This window comes from Crinia signifera, chromosome 12 (assembly GCF_055691185.1).
Source record: "Crinia signifera chromosome 12, ASM5569118v1, whole genome shotgun sequence".
Classification (NCBI taxonomy): Eukaryota; Metazoa; Chordata; class Amphibia; order Anura; family Myobatrachidae; genus Crinia; species Crinia signifera.
In genome coordinates this window covers 76,883,292-76,910,613 of record NC_139228.1, presented here as the reverse complement: position 1 = coordinate 76,910,613, position 27,322 = coordinate 76,883,292, and the positions used below count along the sequence as shown (strand labels likewise).

General features: G+C 41.9%; 1 protein-coding gene across 1 annotated transcript in view; it reads left to right on the top strand.

Annotated features, from left to right (window-relative positions):
* RMDN3 (regulator of microtubule dynamics 3) overlaps positions 1-27,322 on the top strand; it is a 78,600-nt gene that overhangs the window by 35,972 nt on the left and 15,306 nt on the right. The window contains exons 8-11 of the mRNA XM_083167061.1: positions 19,843-19,918; positions 22,672-22,749; positions 24,075-24,173; positions 24,535-24,588. Coding sequence (XP_083023187.1) covers positions 19,843-19,918; positions 22,672-22,749; positions 24,075-24,173; positions 24,535-24,588 — 307 coding nt within the window. The remainder of the gene's footprint in view (positions 1-19,842; positions 19,919-22,671; positions 22,750-24,074; positions 24,174-24,534; positions 24,589-27,322) is intronic.

Below are 27,322 nucleotides of genomic sequence, written 5' to 3'. Positions count from 1 at the left end.
TTTTGTTGTTTGCAAATTGATGTAAACCATTATTTTTGTATGTGTGTTCTTTTGTGTCACAATGAATGTTACTATTGGCTTCACAATCTGTTGTTTTTGAAAGTGTTGGCCCAAATGTAATAGGGTGAGAGGATCAGAAAGTGTTTGGAAGAGTTATTTCAAAATAAATAACATTATGTCATTTTACCATTATTCTAGGTTCCATCTGAACCGATATCTCATTGCATCGCATGCCATACAATAATGGCGTTGTGATGCGATTTTTTTATCGCATCCTATCTTTTTAATGGATTCACTGACACAGAGCAGTGAATACATTAGATAGGAAAATCGAATCACATCTCATGCCATACAATATGGCAGACAATGCGATGCGATTTCACTACCGTGAATAGCGCTCTACGCAAATGGGGCGCCGTGATAATACACAAGTACCAAATAAAGCAAACATTGACTTTTTAATGCAACAGGTTAAATGAAATCCTCCTGTATCCTAGTTAGTGTCCTATCGTCCTTCACTTCCAAGCAGATGTTATGCTGAAATATTACTTCTACCTCCCTAGGAATTTGTTAGCAGCGCACCCTTTATGGCTGGTCTATAAGACGTATTATCTGAATCCCTGACGGTCTGCATCATGTATTAATATAAAATAATACGGTGGACCGGATTCAGACCTGTTCACTAGACTGCATATACTCGCAGCCTCGCGAACAGGACAGCGCCGCCCAATAAACACCTGCCCCCCTCCCCCGCCTACCGCATCCCCGCGCTAGCATGCAAGGGAAGTGCATGAGAACACATCCCCTCGCATGCGGCCGAAGGGGGGGAAATCAATGGATAGTCGATGACCACTGAAACAACTACTACACATTATGCCACACACCGTAATGCCCATTACATACTATATAACACACCGTAATGCCCATTACATACTATATAACACACCGTAATGCCCATTACATACTATATAACACACCGTAATGCCTATTACATATTATATATCACACAGTAATGCACGTTATATACTATATAACACACCGTAATGCCCATTACATACTATATAACACACCGTAATGCCCATTACATACTATATAACACACTGTAATGCCCATTACATACTATATAACACACTGTAATGCCCATTACATACTATATAACACACTGTAATGCCCATTACATACTATATAACACACCGTAATGCCCATTACATACTATATAACACACCGTAATGACCATTACATACTATATAACACACCGTGATGCCCATTACATACTATATAACACACAGTAATGCCCATTACATACTATATAACACACCGTAATGCCCGTTACATACTATATAACACACCGTAATGCCCATTACATGCTGTATAACACACCGTAATGCCCATTACATACTATATAACACACCGTAATGCCCATTACATACTATATAACACACTGTAATGCCCATTACATACTATATAACACACCGTAATGCCCATTACATACTATATAACACACCGTAATGCCCATTACATACTATATAACACCGTAATGCCCATTACATACTATATAACACACTGTAATGCCCATTACATACTATATATCACACCGTAATGCCCATTACATACTATATAACACACTGTAATGCCCATTACATACTATATAACACACCGTAATGCCCATTACATACTATATAACACACCGTAATGCCCATTACATACTATATAACACACCGTAATGCCCATTACATACTATATAACACACCGTAATGCCCATTACATACTATATAACACACCGTAATGCCCATTACATACTATATAACACACCGTAATGCCCATTACATACTATATAACACACCGTAATGCCCATTACATACTATATAACACACTGTAATGCCCATTACATACTATATAACACACTGTAATGCCCATTACATACTATATAACACACCGTAATGCCCATTACATACTATATAACACACCGTAATGACCATTACATACTATATAACACACCGTGATGCCCATTACATACTATATAACACACAGTAATGCCCATTACATACTATATAACACACCGTGATGCCCATTACATACTATATAACACACAGTAATGCCCATTACATACTATATAACACACCGTAATGCCCATTACATACTATATAACACACCGTAATGCCCATTACATACTATATAACACACCGTAATGCCCATTACATATTATATAACACAGCGTAATGCCCATTACATGCTATATAACACACCGTAATGCCCATTACATGCTATATAACACACCGTAATGCCCATTACATACTATATAACACACCGTAATGCCCATTACATACTATATAACACACCGTAATGCCCATTACATACTATATAACACACCGTAATGCCCATTACATACTATATAACACACCACAATGCCCATTACATACTATATAACACACCGTAATGCCCATGACATACTATATAACACAGCGTAATGCCCATTACATACTATATAACACACCGTGATGCCCATTACATACTATATAACACACTGTAATGCCCATTACATACTATATAACACCGTAATCCCCATTACATACTATATAACACACCGTGATGCCCATTACATACTATATAACACACCGTAATGCCCATTACATACTATATAACACACCGTAATGCCCATTACATACTATATAACACACCGTAATGCCCATTACATACTATATAACACACCGTAATGCCTATTACATATTATATATCACACAGTAATGCACGTTATATACTATATAACTCACCGTAATGCCCATTACATACTATATAACACACTGTAATGCCCATTACATACTATATAACACACTGTAATGCCCATTACATACTATATAACACACCGTAATGCCCATTACATACTATATAACACACTGTAATGCCCATGACATACTATATAACACACCGTAATGCCCATTACATACTATATAACTCACCGTAATGCCCATTACATACTATATAACACACCGTAATGCCCATTACATACTATATAACACACCGTGATGCCCATTACATACTATATAACACACAGTAATGCCCATTACATACTATATAACACACTGTGATGCCCATTACATACTATATAACACACAGTAATGCCCATTACATACTATATAACACACCGTAATGCCCATTACATACTATATAACACACCGTAATGCCCATTACATACTATATAACACACCGTAATGCCCATTACATATTATATAACACAGCGTAATGCCCATTACATGCTATATAACACACCGTAATGCCCATTACATGCTATATAACACACCGTAATGCCCATTACATACTATATAACACACCGTAATGCCCATTACATACTATATAACACACCGTAATGCCCATTACATACTATATAACACACCGTAATGCCCATTACATACTATATAACACACCACAATGCCCATTACATACTATATAACACACCGTAATGCCCATGACATACTATATAACACAGCGTAATGCCCATTACATACTATATAACACACAGTAATGCCCATTACATACTATATAACACACCGTGATGCCCATTACATACTATATAACACACTGTAATGCCCATTACATACTATATAACACCGTAATCCCCATTACATACTATATAACACACCGTGATGCCCATTACATACTATATAACACACCGTAATGCCTATTACATATTATATATCACACAGTAATGCACGTTATATACTATATAACTCACCGTAATGCCCATTACATACTATATAACACACTGTAATGCCCATTACATACTATATAACACACCGTAATGCCCATTACATACTATATAACACCGTAATCCCCATTACATACTATATAACACACCGTAATGCCCATTACATACTATATAACACACCACAATGCCCATTACATACTATATAACACACCGTAATGCCCATGACATACTATATAACACACCGTAATGCCCATTACATACTATATAACACACCACAATGCCCATTACATACTATATAACACACCGTAATGCCCATGACATACTATATAACACAGCGTAATGCCCATTACATACTATATAACACACAGTAATGCCCATTACATACTATATAACACACCGTGATGCCCATTACATACTATATAACACACTGTAATGCCCATTACATACTATATAACAAACAGTAATGCACGTTATATACTATATAACACACCGTAATGCCCATACATACTATATATCACACAGTAATGCACGTTATATACTATGTAACACACCGTAATGCCCATTACATACTATATAACACACCGTAATGCCCATACATACTATATATCACACAGTAATGCACGTTATATACTATGTAACACACCGTAATGCCCATTACATACTATATAACACACCGTAATGCCCATCACATACTATATAACACACCGTAATGCCCATTACATACTATATAACACACCGTGATGCCCATTACATACTATATAACAAACCGTAATGCCCATTACATACTATATAACACACCGTAATGCCCATTACATACTATATAACACACAGTAATGCACGTTATATACTATATAACACACCGTAATGCCCATACATACTATATATCACACAGTAATGCACGTTATATACTATGTAACACACCGTAATGCCCATTACATACTATATATCACACAGTAATGCACGTTATATACTATGTAACACACCGTAATGCCCATTACATACTATATAACACACCGTAATGCCTATTACATACTATATAACACACCATAATGCCCATTACATACTATATAACACAGCGTAATGCCCATTACATACTATATAACAAACCGTAATGCCCATTACATACTATATAATACACCGTAATGCACGTTATATACTATATAACACACCGTAATGCCCATTACATACTATATAACACACCGTGATGCCCATTACATACTATATATCACACAGTAATGCACGTTATATACTATATAACACACCGTAATGCCCATTACATACTATATAACACACCGTGATGCCCATTACATACTATATAACACACCGTAATGCCCATTACATACTATATAACACACCGTAATGCCCATGACATACTATATAACACACCGGAATGCCCATCACATACTATATAACACACCATAATGCCCATCACATATTATATAACACACCGTGATGCCCATTACATACTATATAACACACCGTAATGCCCATTACATACTATATAACACACCGTAATGCCCATTACATACTATATAACACACCACAATGCCCATTACATACTATATAACACACCTTAATGCCCATTACATACTATATAACACACCGTAATGCCCATTACATACTATATAACACACCGTAATGCCCATTACATACTATATATCACACAGTAATGCACGTTATATACTATATAACTCACCGTAATGCCCATTACATACTATATAACACACCGTAATGCCCATTACATACTATATAACACACCGTAATGCCCATTACATAATATATAACACACGGTAATGCCCATTACATACTATATAACACACCGTAATGCCCATTACATACTATATAACACCGTAATGCCCATCACATACTATATAACACACCGTAATGCCCATTACATACTATATAACACACCGTGATGCCCATTACATACTATATAACACTCCGTAATGCGCATTACATACTATATAACAAACCGTAATGCCCATTACATACTATATAACACTCCGTAATGCGCATTACATACTATATAACACACCGTAATGCCCATCACATACTATATAACACACAGTAATGCCCATTACATACTATATAACACACCGTGATGCCCATTACATACTATATAACAAACCGTAATGCCCATTACATACTATATAACACACCGTAATGCCCATTACATACTATATAACACACCGTGATGCCCATTACATACTATATAACACACCATAATGCCCATTACATACTATATAACACACCGTAATGCCCATTACATACTATATAACACACCGTAATGCCCATTACATACTATATAACAAACCGTAATGCCCATTACATACTATATAACACACCGTAATGCCCATTACATACTATATAACACCATAATGCCCATTACATACTATATAACACACCGTAATGCCCATTACATACTATATAACACACCGTGATGCCCATTACATACTATATAACACACCGTAATGCCCATTACATACTATATAACACACCGTGATGCCCATTACATACTATATAACACACAGTAATGCCCATCACATACTATATAACACACCATAATGCCCATTACATACTATATAACACACCGTAATGCCCATTACACACTATATAACACACCGTAATGCCCATTACATACTATATAACACACCGTAATGCCCATTACATACTATATAACACACCGTAATGCCCATTACACACTATATAACACACCGTAATGCCCATTACATACTATATAACACACCGTAATGCCCATTACATACTATATAACACAGCGTAATGCCCATTACATACTATATAACACACCGTAATGCCCATCACATACTATATAACACACCATAATGCCCATTACATACTATATAACACACCGTAATGCCCAGTACATACTATATAACACACCGTAATGCCCGTCACATATTATACAGCACACTGTAATGCCCATTACATATTATACAGCACACCGTAATGCCCATTACACATTGTACCACACACCATAATGCCCATTACACATTGTACCAAACACTGTAATGCCCATTTCACATTGTACCACACCCGTTAATGCCTTTACATATTATACCATATAAAAAAAAGACCCTGGGGTACACACCTCAATGTCAGCATAACCCACTACTTTTGTAGTACCCCAAAAAATGTTGCTTTGCCATACAGTGTGTAATGCACACAAAATTTCACCCCTGATGTTTTCCCACCCCAAGCAGACATCGCCCGGCCTGAGTTCTCAGGGGAATGCCCAGCATTTTCATTGGGACGTTCCCCTGCTGCGGCCTCTGGCCCTCCATGTCCGGAGTGAATGGCTTGGCGCTGGTGAAATTTGCCAAAGCTATTTGCTCCTGGGGTTGGCGCATGCACAGACCCCGTACATTGGGGAAGGGGCCGAACTCGGATCCGTATGAACAGCCTGAATCAGCCTCATATGTGCAAGTCCTGTACAACTTGTTAAATAAGATTTCTCTTGTGCATTTGTCCTGGGCTTTCTTTTATTTTCACAACAAGTTCTTGAAACATGGAGAAATTAGTTAATTCAATTTAGAAATGAAAGAATTGTCTGGAGAATTGTTCAGAGTATGGAAGCTACTATAAATCTAGGGATAACTTGTAACTTTCAGGGAGCACTAGTACCTAACTACTGTACATTCATACAATCATAGCTAATAAAGGCTTCTTTAATGACGCACTTCAGGACATTGTGTACTACTGTAATCGGAGTAAGACATGCTGCGTTCAGTATAACATTATTCACACCGCATGTCGCATTGCTGGAAGTCTTTGCTCGCTGCTGAGCGTGTCATTGCGTGAGTGCTTTGTGGATGTTATATACTGGCCTGTCAGCCGGAGACCGGATCCTCCCTCAGGAATCGCGTGTAAGTTATGAGTAAAATAAATGTTCTGTCAGGTTTCTGTTTAAGTGACTTCCTATCTTTGTTCTGCTTCTAGGGCAGGCTTTCCCAACCACGGTCCTCAAGGCACACCAACAGTGCAGGTTTTAGTGATATCCAGGCTTCAGCACAGATGGCTTAATCAGAATCAGGTACTAATTAAGTCACCTGTACTCAAGCCTGGATATCACTAAAACCTGCACTGTTGGTGTGCCTTGAGGACCGTGGTTGGGAATGCCTGTAATAGTGGATTGTTTTTTTAGTTAATGTGGCACCGTTCCCACTAATGCCCTGAGTGAATATCTGTAAACAGAAGGTGAATGTGGCACCGTTCCCACTAATGCCCTGAATGGATATCTGTAAACAGAGGGTGAATGTGGCACCGTTCCCACTAATGCCCTGAATGGATATCTGTAAACAGAAGGTGAATGTGGCACCTTTCCCACTAATGCCCTGAATGGATATCTGTAAACAGAAGGTGAATGTGGCACTGTTCCCACTAATGCCCTGAATGGATATCTGTAAACAGAAGGTGAATGTGGCACCGTTCCCACTAATGCCCTGAATGGATAACTGTAAACAGAGGGTGAATGTGGCACCGTTCCCACTAATGCCCTGAATGGATATCTGTTAACAGAAGGTGAATGTGGCACCGTTCCCACTAATGCCCTGAATGGATATCTGTAAACAGAAGGTGAATGTGGCACCGTTCCCACTAATGCCCTGAATGGATATCTGTAAACAGAAGGTGAATGTGGCACTGTTCCCACTAATGCCCTGAATGGATAACTGTAAACAGAGGGTGAATGTGGCACCGTTCCCACTAATGCCCTGAATGGATATCTGTAAACAGAAGGTGAATGTGGCACCGTTCCCACTAATGCCCTGAATGGATATCTGTAAACAGAAGGTGAATGTGGCACCGTTCCCACTAATGCCCTGAATGGATATCTGTAAACAGAAGGTGAATGTGGCACTGTTCCCACTAATGCCCTGAATGGATAACTGTAAACAGAGGGTGAATGTGGCACTGTTCCCACTAATGCCCTGAATGGATAACTGTAAACAGAGGGTGAATGTGGCACCGTTCCCACTAATGCCCTGAATGGATATCTGTAAACAGAAGGTGAATGTGGCACCGTTCCCACTAATGCCCTGAATGGATATCTGTAAACAGAGGGTGAATGTGGCACCGTTCCCACTAATGCCCTGAATGGATATCTGTAAACAGAAGGCGAATGTGGCACCGTTCCCACTAATGCCCTGAATGGATATCTGTAAACAGAAGGTGAATGTGGCACCGTTCCCACTAATGCCCTGAATGGATATCTGTAAACAGAAGGTGAATGTGGCACCGTTCCCACTAATGCCCTGAATGGATATCTGTAAACAGAAGGTGAATGTGGCACCGTTCCCACTAATGCCCTGAATGAATATCTGTAAACAGAAGGTGAATGTGGCACAGTTACCACTAATGCCCTGAATGGATATCTGTAAACAGAAGGTGAATGTGGCACCGTTCCCACTAATGCCCTGAATGGATATCTGTAAACAGGAGGTGAAAGTGGCACCGTTACCACTAATGCCCTGAATGGATATCTGTAAACGGGAGGTGAAAGTGGCACCGTTCCCACTAATGCCCTGAATGGATATCTGTAAACGGGAGGTGAATGTGGCACCGTTACCACTAATGCCCTGAATGGATATCTGTAAACAGAAGGGAATTATTACAAAGAATAGTTTCCCCTGCCGCACACTGCGCTCACAAACTAGTGTTAGTATCTAAAAGATAGTCCTCGTGGATAATATAATCCTCTTCCAAGAAGTGTCTTTTCTTCTCTCTTTACTTTTTTTCTCCTTTCTTTCCCCCTTCCTCTCTCCGTGGCGGGAGTATGAAAGAGAAGCAAAAAAGAAGAAGGAATATAGTGTAGTATATTCTGGAACTGGTAATGGATTATTTTGTAACCGCCACCCTAGATAGAAGTGGGAATTTTTTATAAGTCCAGAAGGGTAGCGTACCCTACTCACACCAAGATAAAGATGTGCTCCTCACATAAAGGTTTCTTTTCCTGCCTATAGGTAAGGCCTTTTTCTATCGGTTCCTCTCCTTCCCCTAAAGATCAGAATGAATCTCCACCCAGTGCAGGTCAAAGAGAATAAGACTGGGGACGTACCCCACTTACACAACACGGTGCGACTTCAATCCTATCTCGGTTTCTTTACTGTGATCTCCTTCTGATTCAAATTCCTTTTCTTATGTCAATATTGTATATCAAAAAAGAAGGTAAAAAATACCGGTATAATACAGATAACCAATTTATTTGAAAGGACAATTAAAATGTGGATCACAATGGGCCCGTACAAAACTGCACAGTACAGATGAAAAAATGAACACTTAACTTTGTTCAGGGGATCAGGTCCGGACTGATACCCCTGAAATAGAAGTAAGGTGCATGCAGCAGTACAGGTCTCCAAATACGTCCCAGACTCTCCACCTAGGTGGACCTGATCCCCTGAACAAAGTTAAGTGTTCATTTTTTCATCTGTACTGTGCAGTTTTGTACGGGCCCATTGTGATCCACATTTTAATTGTCCTTTCAAATAAATTGGTTATCTGTATTATACCGGTATTTTTTACCTTCTTTTTTGATATACAATATTGACATAAGAAAAGGAATTTGAATCAGAAGGAGATCACAGTAAAGAAACCGAGATAGGATTGAAGTCGCACCGTGTTGTGTAAGTGGGGTACGTCCCCAGTCTTATTCTCTTTGACCTGCACTGAGTGGAGATTCATTCTGATCTTGGGGAAGGAGAGGAACCGATAGAAAAAGGCCTTACCTATAGGCAGTAAAAGAAACCTTTATGTGAGGAGCACATCTTTATCTTGGTGTGAGTAGGGTACGCTACCCTTCTGGACTTATAAAAAATTCCCACTTCTATCTAGGGTGGCGGTTACAAAATAATCCATTACCAGTTCCAGAATATACTACACTATATTCCTTCTTCTTTTTTGCTTCTCTTTCATACTCCCGCCACGGAGAGAGGAAGGGGGAAAGAAAGGAGAAAAAAAGTAAAGAGAGAAGAAAAGACACTTCTTGGAAGAGGATTATATTATCCACCGAGGACTATCTTTTAGATACTAACACTAGTTTGTGAGCGCAGTGTGCGACAGGGGAAACTATTCTTTGTATTCCTTGTCTGTATTGAAGGTTGGGTGACCTCCATTTCCCTGTACCTACTGCAGCTTTTTGTGCGCCAATAGGATACTGTAATCTTTTCTTTGTCCTAGAAGGGAATTATTACTTGCATTTGAATCTATCTAATTAAACATGGAGCTGCGGTTAAGAATGAAGTGAATTGATTATCCAATGAGATCAGTGTAATTGTGTCATGCTGATAGTGCTTTTACTGTTCACGTTGGCTGGGAAAACAGCACACAAGTTAAACAATGTTTATTGTTCAATTCATTCAAATAGTAAATGTATAGTAAAGTTATCATACAAAAATGAATAGTGATGTATTGAATGCTCTTGTAATGGTATGTACACGGTACAATCCAGCATGAGATTTTGACTATATAGTCAAAATCGCATGCAGATTGCACAGGTATTATACCTTGCCATCCCAATGCGTGCTCAAATCGAAACCCAGATAGACAGGGCAGCAATGACTATATAGTGCAAATCTAATGCAGATAGCATGAATTGTATGTAAATAGCACATGAGTTAGTAAAGATTACATAGCAAGTCGAATAGCAAAGTAATCTCACCGTGTGCACACACCATAAGACTGGAGGAATGTGATGTACAGTGGGTGCAATTTGAACTATACAGTGAGTGCTATGCAATGCTATGGGATTTCAGTTGTATGCCATTTAAACTGCATACGGTTAGGACTAAATTACATTATGTAATTAGTTCATATCGTATACAATGTGCTACAATAGCGATGCGATGTACAGTAAGCGATGCTGAAATCCAAAAGAGCTGATTAGTTTGCCAAGTGAGGAGGTATAGATTGAGAAAAGCAGAGGACCTAAGACTGAGCCTTGCAGAACTTCGACTGACAGAGGTAATGAAGAGGAAGTAGAGTCAGAGAAGCAAACACTGAAAGAGCGATCCGATAGTTAAGATGTGAACCACGAAAGGGCTGTATCATTAAGACCTAGGGAGTGTAGTGTTTGTAAGAGAACAGTGTGTTCCACAGTGTCAGATGCATCAAAAAGATCTAGAAGAATAAGTAGTGAGTAATGGCCTTTAGACTTAGCAGTTACCAGATCATTCACCACTTTAGTCAGTGCTGTCTCAGTGGAGTGTTGAGAGCGAAAGCCTGACTGAAGCGGGTCTAATAGGGTGTGAGAGTTAAGAAAGTTTGTGCGGTGAGAGTAGACCAGTCTCTCCAGTAGCTTGGAGAGGCATGGTAGCTGAGAGATTAGACGATAGTTAGAGAGTTAGGGTCAGAGTTGTGTTTTTTCAGAATGGGAGTAATCACTGCATGTTTGAACAGAGAAGGAAAAGTACCAGTAGCGAGAGAGAGATTGCAGATTTTAGTTAAGGTTGGAATAAGCACAGGAGGGGGAGGGTACAGAAGAGGCTTAAATGTGTTAAAAAGTCGCTTAGGGTTGGTGGCATGAGAAGAGATGAGAGATTGGTAGTTTATTTGTTTGGCAGTTTCCAAAGCATTGCAGTAGGAGTGGTAGCTAGTCTTATATGTGAGGAAATCAGTCATATTACGAGATTTACGCCATTGGCGTTCTACTTTATGTGACTGATTTCGTAGTTGTCTTGTTGTTGTTTTGGAGTGCCACGGTTGGCATCTAAGCCTACGTGGGGTGTAATGGGTAGCTGGAGCCACGTCATCAAGGGCTGTTTTAAGAGTCTGGTAGAGGTGGGAAACTGCATAGTCAGGAGAGGTAAATGTTCATGTTGAATTATGAGTTTCTTTGTTTATTTAAGGTACATAAATGCTATATATTTCACTCTACATGCTGACACATATATGGGATACATTCCTAGCAGCTTGAGCAGCCTCTGTAGGTCATTTCCAGATGTCCTGTTATCTGTTCTATCCTGGGCAGACCATTTATCTGGTGTCTAGATTTCTTAGGACTTGCTGTACCTAACTAATGATGAGTTCTGTCTCTTCCATTTTATTATTTAAGGTTTCTTGGTAAAGTGGTATGGGCCAGATATACTAAGCTTCAAAAATGATAAATAACCAACCAATCAGCTTCTGCCTGACATTTTTTTAAACACAGTCTGTGACATGGCAGTTAATAGCTGATTGGTTGGTTGTTTATGACTCTCCATCTTATCACGTTTGAAGTTTAGCGCATCTGGCCCGGTGTCTGTTAATCCGGACATCGTGTTCACTTGTCGCTCAGAACCAGCTGCTGCAGCAGTCACAGGAGCGGAAATGCAGCAGCTGTTCTTTATTCTCTCTCTCCTGCTCCTGTCGTTTAGTTAGATACCCTCCAACTGTACGTTTTTGGCCAGTTCATTACCATTTTTTTAGCCTGTACTGTTTTTTTGGATCTCATACGCTCCATTGAAAGTATAGGAATGGGGGCGTGGCCGGATTTATACTGGTTTCTGCCCTTCAGATGTTGGAGGGTATGAAATTGGTAGCATAAAATAAATGTATAGGTAAATTGCCTCCTTGCATTCAACTGATTCTATTTTATTAAGCTTCCATTGTTGCTTTGTATAAATAGCTTTGGTGAACCCTCAGTAGGAAAGGCCTATCGGATTTGTCATTTGATCAGTCTTTTATGCTTTCACATAGGAATCTTAAGCCAACTTTTTAAAAGCCACTTATTCCTAAATACTGTAAATCATTTCCTATTTGGGGACAAATTGTATTATGTGAGTTCTTTAGACGTTAACGCCCTAATAGAAGGTGAGCGCTTAGTACAGTCTTAATAATACATACATGACTTTACCGACCTGTTTGTACACGCTAAGAGATTCTCTTTCTCAGTATTTCGTACCATGCTGCGAGACAGAACCCGATTATCTTCTTCCAATTACCACATTATTATTATTATTATTAGTAGTAGTATTGAAACTCTTATGGTGTGTAGTGTTCCCGCTAGGCTGTTTTAGCGGGGCGCTGCGCCCTGCCCGATTTTTGAAGGGCAAAATGCGCCCTGCCCCTCTGGCAGCGCCCCGCTAAAACAGCCTGCCTCCTCCTCTTATCGTGATACCGGGGAAGCCCGGCGCCGCAGTATATAGCGGTGCCCGGCGCTTCCCTGGCAGCGGAGAGCCTTCGGTGCGGCCGGGCCTGCCCCCTTCAATGACGATGCTGGCTGAGCCCGCCCCTTTTCCTGACAACGGCAGCCGGGCCCGCCCCTTTTCGTCAAGACGCGGCCCGGGCACGCCCCTTTTGTGATGTCGGCAGCCCGGGACCGCCCAGAACAGTGACGACGGCGGGCCCGGTCCGCCCCCTTGACGATGCCCCCCCCGTGCAGCGGCGCCCTGCCTGCCCCGGTTCCTAGAAGGAACACTAGGTGTGAACAGAAAATGGTTCATACTTGAGAGTTTTGCCTTTCATTTCTTTGCCTTCTGTCAGAGTTAAGGGAGTTGGGGGCTAGCTTAAAGCTTTGTCCTTTTGAAAGTGCAGATTTCGGCCCAGTCAATTTATTTCCAGCGGTGTCTGGCACCTCTTCGAGAGGTTCCAACGATACAACACTTTTCTCTTCCTGCCAAGACAAACCGCCGGATCATGAAATGAGATTCCCCCTGCAAATCCACAAACGGAGATCCAGAACCTATTCTATTCAATTGTCCATGTCAGTTGTCATTTCAGTACTAGACCTGTGTCTTACAAGAGTTTGAGGGTGTGGTGCGTATACAACCATCATTTTGTATATTGGTCTATCGCAGGGCTGGGCAACACCGGCCCTCCAGATGTTAGTGAACTACACATCCCAGGATGCTTTGCATTAGTTTTGCTATGTGGCCATGCTGAAACTGATGCAAGGCATTCTGGGATGTGTAGTTCACTAACATCTGGAGGGCCGGTGCTGCCCAGCCCTGGTCTATCGGGTTTCAAACAGGCTCCATTAGAGCCTTTACATTGAGCTTAGTTATAGTAACTTTCTTAGAAGCTGCTGTTCCTTATGACTCTTCTCTCAACTTGACACTTGTCCGTTATACAATAGATCTGATTTCTGTACATTATTTTGTGTTACAGCTGAACATTTTTTTTTTCCTTCTAATTACACCAGGAAATTAGAAACCTATAACTTGATGGCAGATCAGAACCATTCTAGTCTGCCCCCTTGTTACCCGTACTGTTATTATTAAACCCTATTTGATCGTTATTGCTTTGTAAGGCTATCCTTATGTCGATCTCAGGCATGTTTAAATTGTTCTACTATCTTAACCTCTACCACCTCTGATGGGGGATTCCACTTGTCCACTACCCTTTTGGTGAAATAATTTATTCTCAGATTTCCCCTGAACCTACCTCCCTCCAGTTTCAGTGCATGTCCTCATGTTCTAATACTTCCCTTCATTTGAAGAATGTTTCCCCCCTGGACCTTATTAAAATCCTCCATATATTTTTAAAGTTTCTATCATGTCCCCCCTTTCCCTTTTTCGACTCCAAATTATACATATTCCAATTTTTTTTTTTGTCTTTCCAGGTAAGTTTTTTATTGTAGGCCATGTGCCATTTTTGTTGCCCTTCTTTGTACCATTTCTAGTGAATTTATATCCTTTGAGAGATACGGCCTCCAGAACTTGACATGGTATTCTAGATGAGGTCTTGCCTATATAGTACAGTATTTCTCCTTGCCCGGAGCAGGATGATCTGGCTCTGCCAGACAGATTCTTAAACAAGAGCATCAGTGGGATTACTTAACGGCAATAGACACTAGACAATATTAATCACAATATAGTTTAGAAAGGGCTTTCTTAATGTTATTGTGAACAATACTGTCCAATGCGCTCGCTGTGCATCATTAATGATGCATTCTCCCATGTGTCGTTAACAGCCCCCTCTCTCGACCAAGCATGTTCGGACACGGGTGGACATTGTCAACATCAGCCATGCTGCAGCTGCAGCATGACCGTCGCCCCACCCCCGCCATAATTTGCATACACACTTGCCCATATCGATATCAGTTGGATCGCACAGATTCCGTTTGTTTTACAACGCACGGTTGACCGGCTACAATACAGACCATTGCGTGTTGAATCCACTCAGTCATGACTCGGCGCTCTTCTGGTGCGAGTGACCATCACCAAACCGGATATCAGCTGCAAATTTTCAAATGAATTTCCCAGCTAGACCACACCTGCATATACATGTCCCGCCAACAGGGCCGGTGTAAGGCTTCACAGAACCCTAGGCAAAACTTCAACTTACTGCATCCCCCCCCCCCCCCCGCCTTTCCCTCATATTGCCACCAATACAAACTTTCCAATCCCTTAAGACATACTTGACAAAAATTCGGTAATAGCAGGGAGGCTCCAAAAAAATTGGGTGGTCCTCCCAGCCCCACCTCAAGAAGGTAAGTTCCCTGCTTTCCCTGGAGGCCTCCTTTGCCACCCACAACATAGTACAAGGAGGAGGGGGCAGCAAAGTAGGGAACAATGCCTCAAGGGAAAATATGGAGGTACTTAATGCCACCTGCATTAGGTACAATAGACATCCTTAATTTTTGATAGGCAGACTTGGTGGCGCCCCCCCCCCCCCCCCCCCCCCCCCCCCCCCCCCAGAGCCTTGCACCCTAGGCAGATGCCTAAAGCTGCCTAATGGTAGAGCCAGCCCTGCCTGCCAAATGAATCCATTTGTGAGCATTTTTGAGAAAATGACCTGTAAACTGACATGTCTTGATTGACTAAATGTCACTATTTAAATGCCTCTCATGTTCATATTTGATGGTGTGTAGCAGAGGTTCCCAACAGTTTTCCTTTTTAATTAAGATTTTTTTTTTTTCAATTTCCCCTACTGTTCTCTATCCATACAACTAGTAAATATGCTGTGTGCATTCTAACCATGTCAACACAACATCTGCTCCAACGTGGTTCATGTACAATGCAGCCATGATGACATTCTCATGTTGTGTCGATACAATATAGCTGCTACAAGCTTTGTTTTTGAGGCTATGTATTTGTATGGCTCCAGATGACTTTTTGCGTATTTCTGTACAGCTTACATTTCTGGGAGAGTCATCGGTCATTTTTCTTTTCTCCTCGTACCCCGCAGAGAAAGGGAAATAAATAGGTTATGTTATCTCTTTCTGAAGTTCTCCTGTCCCCACATGGTAAGGATATGACTATTTGTTCAGCTGCCTGAGGCCATGGGAATATCCATATTATCTTTACTTGTGGTTCTTGCATCCTTCCAGTATCTGCAGGAGAAGCGCATTCTGTGCAATGCAGAGCAGCAGCCAGCCATCCCCACACAGCGGACTTCTAGTGTCTGTAAATGGATAGACAAATAGTCTGAGCTCTGAGCTCCTGAGGGATGATAAGAAGAATACATCTTTATTCAGCTAAATGCGTGATTTGCAGTAAATGTCAACCTCCTATCACTTCTCATTGATATTATTTGTTAGTCCCAGGTGGGCTGTGTAGAGCGCACACATCTGCAGATCTTGGCTTATATTCTCATTCTTCACTAGAGAGAAACGAATGCAGCATCGCATCATTTTACCAATAAATATATATTATTTATTACTGATGTTTCAATGCAGATAACTAAAGCTCAGACTCACACGTTTTATTTAAAGGTGAAAAATTGGAGCTTGTGGCTTTTGCGCTTGTAATTTTCTGGGGGTTTTTTTTGGGAGAATATTGATTTTCATAATACATATGTATAACGTTAGCCAGGCGGTATTGTGTCCAAAATAGTAAAACATGTTTGGCCTACAGTAAAAGGCTTTCATGCCACTGAGTAGTAAATGTACCCCATTGTACCCCTATGAGTGGGGCTATACAGAGCAACCAGCTCTGGGGTTTATTAGACCTTGAGTAATTCTACGTGCCACCTAAAATATTTGGTTATGTAACCTTTCCGCCTCCATTTTTAAAGGTGGGTAGACATTAAAAGATCCAGATTGTGGCCGACGGCACCATATGTTGGTTGGCATGTACACCCTAAATGATATCTTGCTCAAACGCTCACACCCAGGAGTATTGTGACCTAGACAATATCTTCAGACCAACCAGATCAGAAGACGCGACAAACGGCATGTCGGAGCATGCAATAGTCTGCACACAATGACCCGATGTAAGCAACACAGTGGGTCAAATGTAATAGGGTGACAGTTTCGAAAAAGTGAGAGATTTTGGCAGAGTTTTCCCATTCTTTTTAAAGCAGCAATCATTTACACTGCAGAACCAGGCTGATTTTGCCATGTAGTTGATTGCTGCTATAAAAAGAATGGGAAACTCTCCCAAAATCTCCCACTTTCTGAAACTCTCATCCTATTAAATTTGGCCCAGTTTGTCCAATCCGGCATATTGCCCAGTGTGTACCCAGCTTAGGAAATACCATCTCCTAAAATGTTGTAATCGTAATTCCATCTTAAAATGTGCACAATACGTACATACAAGATGACCGTTCTTTGTATCTAAGCTTAATACAATCCTAGAGATGTGAAAGTATGTGTAATAGAACAGTACTGTAATGGATGAACACCGACTGTAAGAAATGCATATATTGGGACTAATGCGGAACAAACGACTCATTCTTTTACATGGCCACAGAGCTCAGCTGGGACTTCTTCAGCTATACTAATATTATTAATAACTTACCGGTTTGATTCTTAGTAATGTGAAATAGCAGATACATACAGTAAACTGACTGTTACAGTGCATCCGGAAAGTATTCACAACGCTTCTACCACATTTTGTTACCTTGCAGCCTTATTCTAAAATGGAATAAATTCAATTTTACCCTCAAAATTCTACACACAATACCCCATAATGACAACGTGAATAAAGTTTTTGGGAGATTTTTGCAAATGTATTACAAATTTAAATCTTAAGAAATCACATGTACATAAGTATTCACAGCCTTTGTCGTGGGCTCAGGTGCATCCTGTTTCCGCTGATGAGCCTTGAGATGTTCCTACAGCTTAGTTGGAGTCCACCTGTGGTACACATTCAGGTTATTGGACATGGTTTGGTAAGACGCACACCTGTCTACATAAGGTCCTACATGACAGTGATATCAGAGGAATTGTCTGTAGACCTCCGAGATTGATTATTTCCAGGACACAAATCTGGGGAAGGATTCGGGAAAATATCCCCTGCTTCTGAAGTTCCCAATGAGCACAGTGGCCTCCATCATATGTAAATGGAAGAAGTTCTGAATCATCATAACACTTCCTAGAGCTGTCCGTCTGTCTAAACTGAGCAGTCGGGGGAGAAGGGCCCTACTCGGGGGAGGGGGGGTTGGCAAGAACCCAATGGTCACTCTGTCAGAGCTACAGCATTCCTCTGTGGAGAGAGGAGAACCTTTCAGAAGGACGGCAATCTCTGTAGCTATCCACCAATCAGGCCTGTATGGTAGAGTGGCCAGATGGAAGCCACGCCTTAGTAAAAATCACATGGCAGCCTACCTGGAGTTTGTCAAAATGCACCTAAAGGGGACTCCCATGAGAAGCAAAATTCTGCGATCTGATGAGACAAAGGTTGAACTTTTGGCGTGAATACTAGGTGTTTGTAGGAAACCAGACACCGGTCATCACCAGACCGGTCCCTACAGTGACCGCATGGTGGTGGCAGCATCATGCTGCGGGGATCAGCGGCAGGAACTAGGAGACTGGTCAGGACAGAGGGAAAGATGAATGCAGCAATGTACAGAGAGCGCTCTGACCTCAGACTGGGTGCTGCAAAGAAAAATGGGGGACGCTGCCCAAAGATAGGCGGGCCAAGCTTGTGGCATCCTATTCAGAAAGACTTGAGGCTGTAATTGCTGCCAAAGTTGATGAAAGCAAAGGCTGCGAACACTTATGGTACATCTGATTTCTTAATTTTTTGTTTTTAAATAAATTTGCAGAAATGTCCCCAAAAACTTTTTTCACGTTGTCATTATGGGGTATTGTGTGTAGAAATATGAAGGAAAAAATTAATTTATTTCATTTTGGAATAAGGCTTTAACGTAACAAAATGTGGAAAAAGTGAAGCTCTGAAGCCTTCCGGAAGCCTTTTTAGGGGACAAAGTTAACCGGTGTCTCGCACATCTCCATCAATTCTGCCTGCTTTGTTCATTACTAGGTTTGCCATCCTTTGTGGGCAGCACTCAGAACACGAAGGCATTCAGAAACGCATTCAGATTGGATATCTTTTTAAGGTAAGTGAAAATCATTATATTACACTGTAAGAAACATAGAATTTGGTGGCAGAAAAGAAGGTTATGGTATAAAACATAGACGGACTCATGATAGACAGTCATATGGTCAACCGGGTCTAAAGGTCCACATGGTTAAAAGGTCCACATGCGGTTTTAGGGTGTCTATGTCGACACCCTTGCATGGCTCGCTGCACTCGGCACACTATTTTAGGTACTTGTTTCCTAGCACGGCCACAAAGATCATGATCGTGAGGAAAAATCGGGGCCATCGCATGCACTAAAAAATCGGGTGCGATGGTACCGACGCGATGCCCACGATTTCCCATAGGGAACAATGTTAAATACCTCAATTTACCCGCGATGCCCCCGATTTCCCATAGGAATCAATGTTAAATGGCTCAATTTACCCAAATCATCATAGGGAACAATGGGAAATGGGCCAGAAAACCCAAAAAACACAGCTGAACAGTGAAATGTCCCCCCAAAAGTAGTTTACGCCACCCCACGATCAACGCGAACCCAAAGCATGGCGAGCCCGCGAGGGGCGGCGGTAGGCGTCCTCCGACCTTTTCATACCCCCACTATCCACGTCGGCGTGGAGTTGAGAATAGAATAGTGTGGCGAGCGCACGCGGATACCTGTGAAGCCCGCGAAGGGACGCGTTTACCTGTGAAGGTTTCCGCGTCCCCTCGCGGGGCTCGCCACGCTTCGGGCTCGCTGCGCTCGCCACACTATTCTATTCTCAACTCCATGCCGACGTGGATAGTGTGGGTATGAAAAGGTCGGAGGACGCGTACCGCCGCCCCTCGCGGGCTCGCCACGCTTCGGGTTCGCGTTGATCGTGGGGTGGCGTCAACTACTTTTGTGGGGACATTTCACTGTTAAGGGGTGTTTTTTGGGTTTTCTGGCCCATTTACCATTGTTCCCTATGATGATTTGGGTAAATTGAGCCATTTAACATTGATTCCTATGGGAAATCGGGGGCATCGCGGGTAAATTGAGGCATTTAAAATTGTTCCCTATGGGGAAATCGGGGGCATCGCGTCTGGACCATTTAAGCTTTTTTTAGCCGCATATGACGCGACCGACGCGATATTGACTTTTTTCAATGCATTTCAATGGGGAAATCGGGGGCATCGCGTCGGTCGCGTCGCAGACCACTAAAAATGACACCCGATGCCCGCGATTGTGGCCGTGCTAGGAAACAAGTACCCTATTTTATTCTCCCTCTATGCCCTAGTGGATGGTAGGGCATGAAATACCACCGGTCGGCTGAAAATGTAGTAAAAAAATGCATGTTGACCATGTCGATCTTTAAACCCTGTTGAACTTTTGACTGTTGACCTTTAGACCCTGTTGACCTATTGTGTGTCAACCTTTTGACCCTATCGACCTTTTGACCCTGTCGACCTTTTGACTGTCTATGATGAGTCCGTCTATTACCAGTCCGGATACCAGAAAAGAACCTCTTGGCCCATCTAGTCTACCATTTTTCTAACCTTTTGGCAGCTTGAGACCCTTTTATGTGAATAGGTCCCTTATTAGATGAATGTAGCAAATTCAGAAAATATTTAGAGTTGGAAGAAATCTAAAACTATTTATTATATAAAAAAATTTCTAAAGTGAAATGTTACTGTGTGGAATAGTTCATCCCCTTTACAGTAATAGCAGAGGTTCCAAACCACGACCGTATTCAGCACATGTGACTCCTCTGTACTGAAGCGGGAATACGGTACCACTAAATTCTGGACCTTGTGGACTAAGGTTGGGAAACCCTGCACTAAGGGGTGAAATGTCCGAACCATTGGACTATAAATTGAATCTGGCGCCAGAGGCCGCGTCACTCAGTTACAGGAGTCCGTGTCCAACGGATACCCGAGATCTCGCCACAAACTATACACAATTCAGAAATACAATGGTATGTGGGGAAGGGGTAGTGGTACCACACCCTGAGAAAAAACTTTTAAAGTTTGAAAGGCGTTGGTGTTTGAAAGACTTTTATTTGGGACCTCCACCACCAGTCTTTGATGTCATCTTTGGATTAATTGCCCTTCTGTTTCCTCATTCCGGGTGAGGAGGCGTGGGGGTCTGCATTTTAAAGCAATAAATTGTGTTTTACCTTTGGATAAATAAAATAAAGAAACCTTTTGATGAACATAGGGAGTGTTCCCTAGGGGAGTGTGTTCATATGAGTGTTAAGCAGATAATAAGTAAAGATACCTTGATGTGAAAATCTCCTAGTCAATCTAGGTGAGTCTTGGTTGGGGTTCACCGTGTTGAAATCGAGAGTACCCTGTGTGTTTGTTAACCTAGAGACTCTCTTTCTTTTTCCTTGCGGTTTGGACACTCTAGATGGAACTGTCCGGTTAAAGATAAATCCTGAGAATAGCGCTGTGGAGATCCACTCCCTTTCTATTACATATTAATGTGTAACGGTTTTCTTTTTATTTGACTAAAACTATAGATTGATCATTTTATAAAGAATTCTATTCCTATATTAATTGCATTGGTATTCGTATATATATATATATATATATATATATATATATATATATATCTATAGGTTATATGTAATTCACATTTGTTGACACATTTCATGTTTTTATAATTCCGTAGCACTGGTCATTGTTTAATCTTTCCCTTGATTCCTGTATTAGGGATTGGTAATTTACGACTGTTGTAAATTCTTTGGATGATAGAACATCACAAAATGTTTTTGTTATTATATACAAATCGTATTTTGTTGTTTTTAGGAACACCTTGAAAAGGCAATCGCTTTACAGCCCTGTGACCCTGTATGCTACTTTCTGCTTGGGCGGTGGTGCTATGAGGTAGGTGCGCTAATCTTGTGGAATATGATTTATTAATCTACCAATCGGTGACGCAGCCTGAACTTGTCACAAGAATCATTACAAGCAAAAGTGAGAATAGTATATCCTGCAAGACGGCTGATATTTAGGACTTTTCGTTCTCGGGGCGAATTCCCCTGCACGGCTACGAATGGATGTTTAGCAAAAACATCCATCACAGCCTATGGAGAAACACCGACCATTGAATGATGTGAAAAGAACACGCTGAACGAAGACACTCTGATGTGTCTTAGCTTTGCATCTATTCGTAAGGGAAAATGGCGGGAAGCTGACATCCGGTGATGTCAGCTGCTCGTCACTGGGTGCTTACCATGGGAATGCTCATGAAGGGGTTCCCATGGGCGCTACTACCTGCTGGAGACTGCTGGAGGGCATACAGCACCGCACAACTTGAACTGCCTGGTTATCAGCATTTTACGGTGAACCAAAAATCCACAGGGGTACATATGCAAAATGTAGAGCGTCTGTGGGGCACATGTACTGTAAGTGGCGCAATAAGCGCCAAAGAGGCACTGCGCGTCACCAGCTGCAGTCATATCTGAGAGAGTTCGTGTGGCCTTCGCATAGTTCAGGCACTAAAGCTCCTCCCCAAGGACAATTAATTATTGTTTTATTTATTGTTTTTCTTTAATCATTACTGTTTTTTATTTTAAATTTGTTATATTTTAATTATTCATGAATGCTCTTAATTATTTATTAGTAAATTAGTTATTAGTTAACACATGTCGTCATTACTGTGTCCGCTGTATGATGTGAATGATTTGCAGGTGTGAATGTGTTCCTAAAACACAAGCACTATCCACGCCACCCCGAAGCGCGGCGAGCGCAGCGGAATGCGTCCTCCGACCTTTTCATACCCCCACTATCCATGTCGGTGTGGAGTTGACTTTATATAGTGTGGCGAGCGCATGCGGATTTCTTTACATGTATTCCGCGTCCACTCGCCGCACTTCGGGCTCGCTGCGCTCACCACACTAAATACAATCAACTCCTCGCTTGCGTGGATAGCGGGGTATGATAGCGGAGTCCTCATTAACAGTGGCCATGCTGCAGCAGCAGCACGGCCGTCGCTCCCCCCTGCTATCACTCACATCCGAGCAGGCATTGGCAAGTGTATATGCATTTGCTGACGCCTGCCCCCCCCCCTTCCCTGCGCAGGGTCCACGCTGCCAATATTGGGGGGCATCTGCAAGATCTACACTGCCTACATGAGATACAGAAAGCCACTCTAGACATGACGCATGCTTTGTATTTGTTCACATGATCAGAAATCTCTGTGTGTTCAGGTCTCTAATCTTGGCTGGTTGGAGAGAAAAACTGCTTCTGCCTTGTATGAATCCCCACCAAGTGCTACTGTGCAAGAAGCTTTGGACAAGTTCCTGAAGGTAAGTGTGTATGTGTGCGCATGTGTGCTCTTCTGTTGGATATACAGATGGAGCCGCTGGTGATTCTATCTTTCGCCAGCCCATGCCAGCGGCCGGTTACCGTCAGGGTCGCGCGCTCACGAGACGCTCGTGCGCTCCGTGGCAATGGAGCCTGACGGGAGTCACCTCTGGTCCCCCTTGCAGCCCTGAACCCCCCCCCCTCACACACACACACACACCCCCGGAATGGGCAGCGTCTCCCTGAAGCGTGATGCAGTCCCTATCGCCGGCTCACGCCAGAGAGGAGTCTTTAAGCCGGCTCCATCTGTATACTGTAATTACAATACTTACTTTGTCATATACTTTTTGTGTCTTTTTACAGGCAGAGGAACTGTCACCAGGATTTTCCAAAGCTGCAAGGGTTAACATTGCAAAGGTATCTAGTTCCCATTTTTACGGTTTCTAGTGAATATCTTGAAATAGAAAGATACAGGTTGAGTATCCCTTATCCAAAATGCTCGGGACCAGAAGAATTTTAGATAACGGGTTATTCCGTATTTCAAAATATTTTTCTATTTTAATGATGTATCTTGCGGTATCTTTGATTTATGTTGTCTACACATCAAACACATGACATACACAGATATATTTATTTGTGCATAAAACAAGGTTTCAAAACATGAAACAAAGTTTGTGTAAAATCTCAAGAACTGAATTCGAATGTCAAGCAATCATTTTCTTGCACATATATAGTGCCAGTTACATATAATGCCCCTAGTAGTGCTGTTATAGATGTCCCCAGTAGTGCCAGTTACATATGTCTCCAGTAGTGCCAGTTACATATCATGTCCCCAGTGGTGCCAGCTACATATCGTGTCCCCAGTGGTGCCAGTTACAGATAGTGTCCCCAGTGGTGCCAGTTACAGATAGTGTCCCCAGTGGTGCCAGTTACAGATAGTGTCCCCAGTGGTGCCAGTTACAGATAGTGTCCTCAGTGGTGCCAGTTACAGATAGTGTCCCCAGTGGTGCCAGTTACAGATAGTGTCCCCAGTGGTGCCAGTTACAGATAGTGTCCCCAGTGGTGCCAGTTACAGATAGTGTCCCCAGTGGTGCCAGTTACAGATCGTGTCCCCAGTGGTGCCAGTTACAGATAGTGTCCCCAGTGGTGCCAGTTACAGATAGTGTCCCCAGTGGTGCCAGTTACAGATAGTGTCCCCAGTAGTGCCAGTTACATATCGTGTCCCCAGTAGTGCCAGTTACATATCATGTCCCCAGTAGTGCCAGTTACAGATCATGTCCCCAGTGGTGCCAGTTACAGATGTGTCCAGTAGTGCCAGTTACATATTATTTCCCCGGTAGTGCTGTTACAGATGTCCTCAGTAGGGCCAGGTACAGATGTGTCCAGTAGTGTTTTTAGCAAGTAAAAACATTTTTTGGTACTTGTTTTCTAGCAGGGCTCCCATCGCATTGTATACCATAAGACTAAATATGGTATGCGATGCGATGTTGTACAATAAAAAATTGTATGGGATTGTATGGCATACAATGCGATGGTATATGATTTTTTTATTGTACAACCACCCAGATGGGTGCTTACAAAGTTAAATTATCCCCCCCCCACTTTCAACGCCAACCTGAAGCGTGGCGAGCGCAGCGGTACGCGTCCTCCGACCTTTTCATACCCCCCACTATCCACGTCGGCGTGGAGTTGATTTTATATAGTGCGGCGAGGGGACGCGGAATACATGTAAAGTAATACGCGTCCCCTCGCTGCGCTCGCCACACTATGTAAAATCAACTCCACGCTGACGTGGATAGTGGGGGTATGAAAAGGTCGGAGGACAGGTACCGCCGCCCCTTGCGGGCTCGCTGCGCTAGCCACGCTTCGGGTTCGCGTTAAGAGTGGGGGTGCATTTAAAATTGTAAGCACCCATTAGGGTGCTTATACAATAAAAAATCGTATTGCATCGCATCCATCGTATGCGGCTATATGGCATGCGATGCGATGGCATAAGATGAAAAAATTGGGTGCCGTGCTAATAAACAAGAAACCATTTTTTGCACTTTCTGGAGTGTATGGTTTTTGGAGTAATTTGGATAACAGATATTTGTACAAGGGATACTCAATCTGTATATGGTAATATTTGAATGGTTGGAAGAAAAAAGTTTAGACTAGCAGAAACGGAAAAACAATGTACTGTATATTTTCTAGTTAAAGGCAGGATGGGGTAAAAAGCTTACAGCGATTCTGCCGCAATGGAATTCATTTGGGTTAATGCAGACAATACCTAAAGATATCCCAATATTTGGTGACTGTTATTTCACCCTCTCAAGCATTATTTGGACAATATTGCACTGTAGGAAGTAGTATATTACTATTGTCATGGTAAGATAAATGCATGAAGACAGGCCATTATATTGTATATCTTACGGGTAGCGTAGGGTACACAGCAGAACGATTTGGCCTCAATTCCCCCAATTTTATTGCAATCTAGACCGATTGTATGTAACTTGGGCATGTTTTAGATCTGATTCCGATCCTATGCGGGTCCCCGATTTGTTGTTTTGGAGATCCTACCTGCTGCAGTCAGGATCTGTAAAAGATCCATTCAACTGGATACAGATCGGAATCTGATGCAGATTTCCTGGATTTCCTGGTACGGTCGTCTTGGTCTGGTGTGTACCTAGCATAGGTCTCTGATTACAGTGCATAGAAAGCCAATCTGTCTGTGAGTCCAGTGTCCGGACCTACTGGCCTGGCGCTCATCTCCCTTGGTCTAGACTCCACAGGATCCACAACATGCAAAGAGAGACTGGAAATCTCAATCTGGGCTATCACCGAATCTTGCAGCATCAAGCAATACCCTGTAATCTAGGTCTAGTTATTCCAGCATTCATCCTAGAGCACCATAATGATCCAAATCATACCTCCAGTGCCATGAACAAAACAAATCAAATGATTTATTATTTATACTAGTTAAAAGCCAATCAAAATGACAACTTCTGCAATGTACTTTCACTTTGAGCTGTGACAGTTCACCCAAACTGTCCACCCCACCCCCAGTCCCTATATGCTCCTACGTCCAATCTCTATCATTACTAGCTCCCTTTCTCCATATTTCTCCATATCCAGCAGGATATGAGGATTTGAAAAATGACAGTCATTTGGT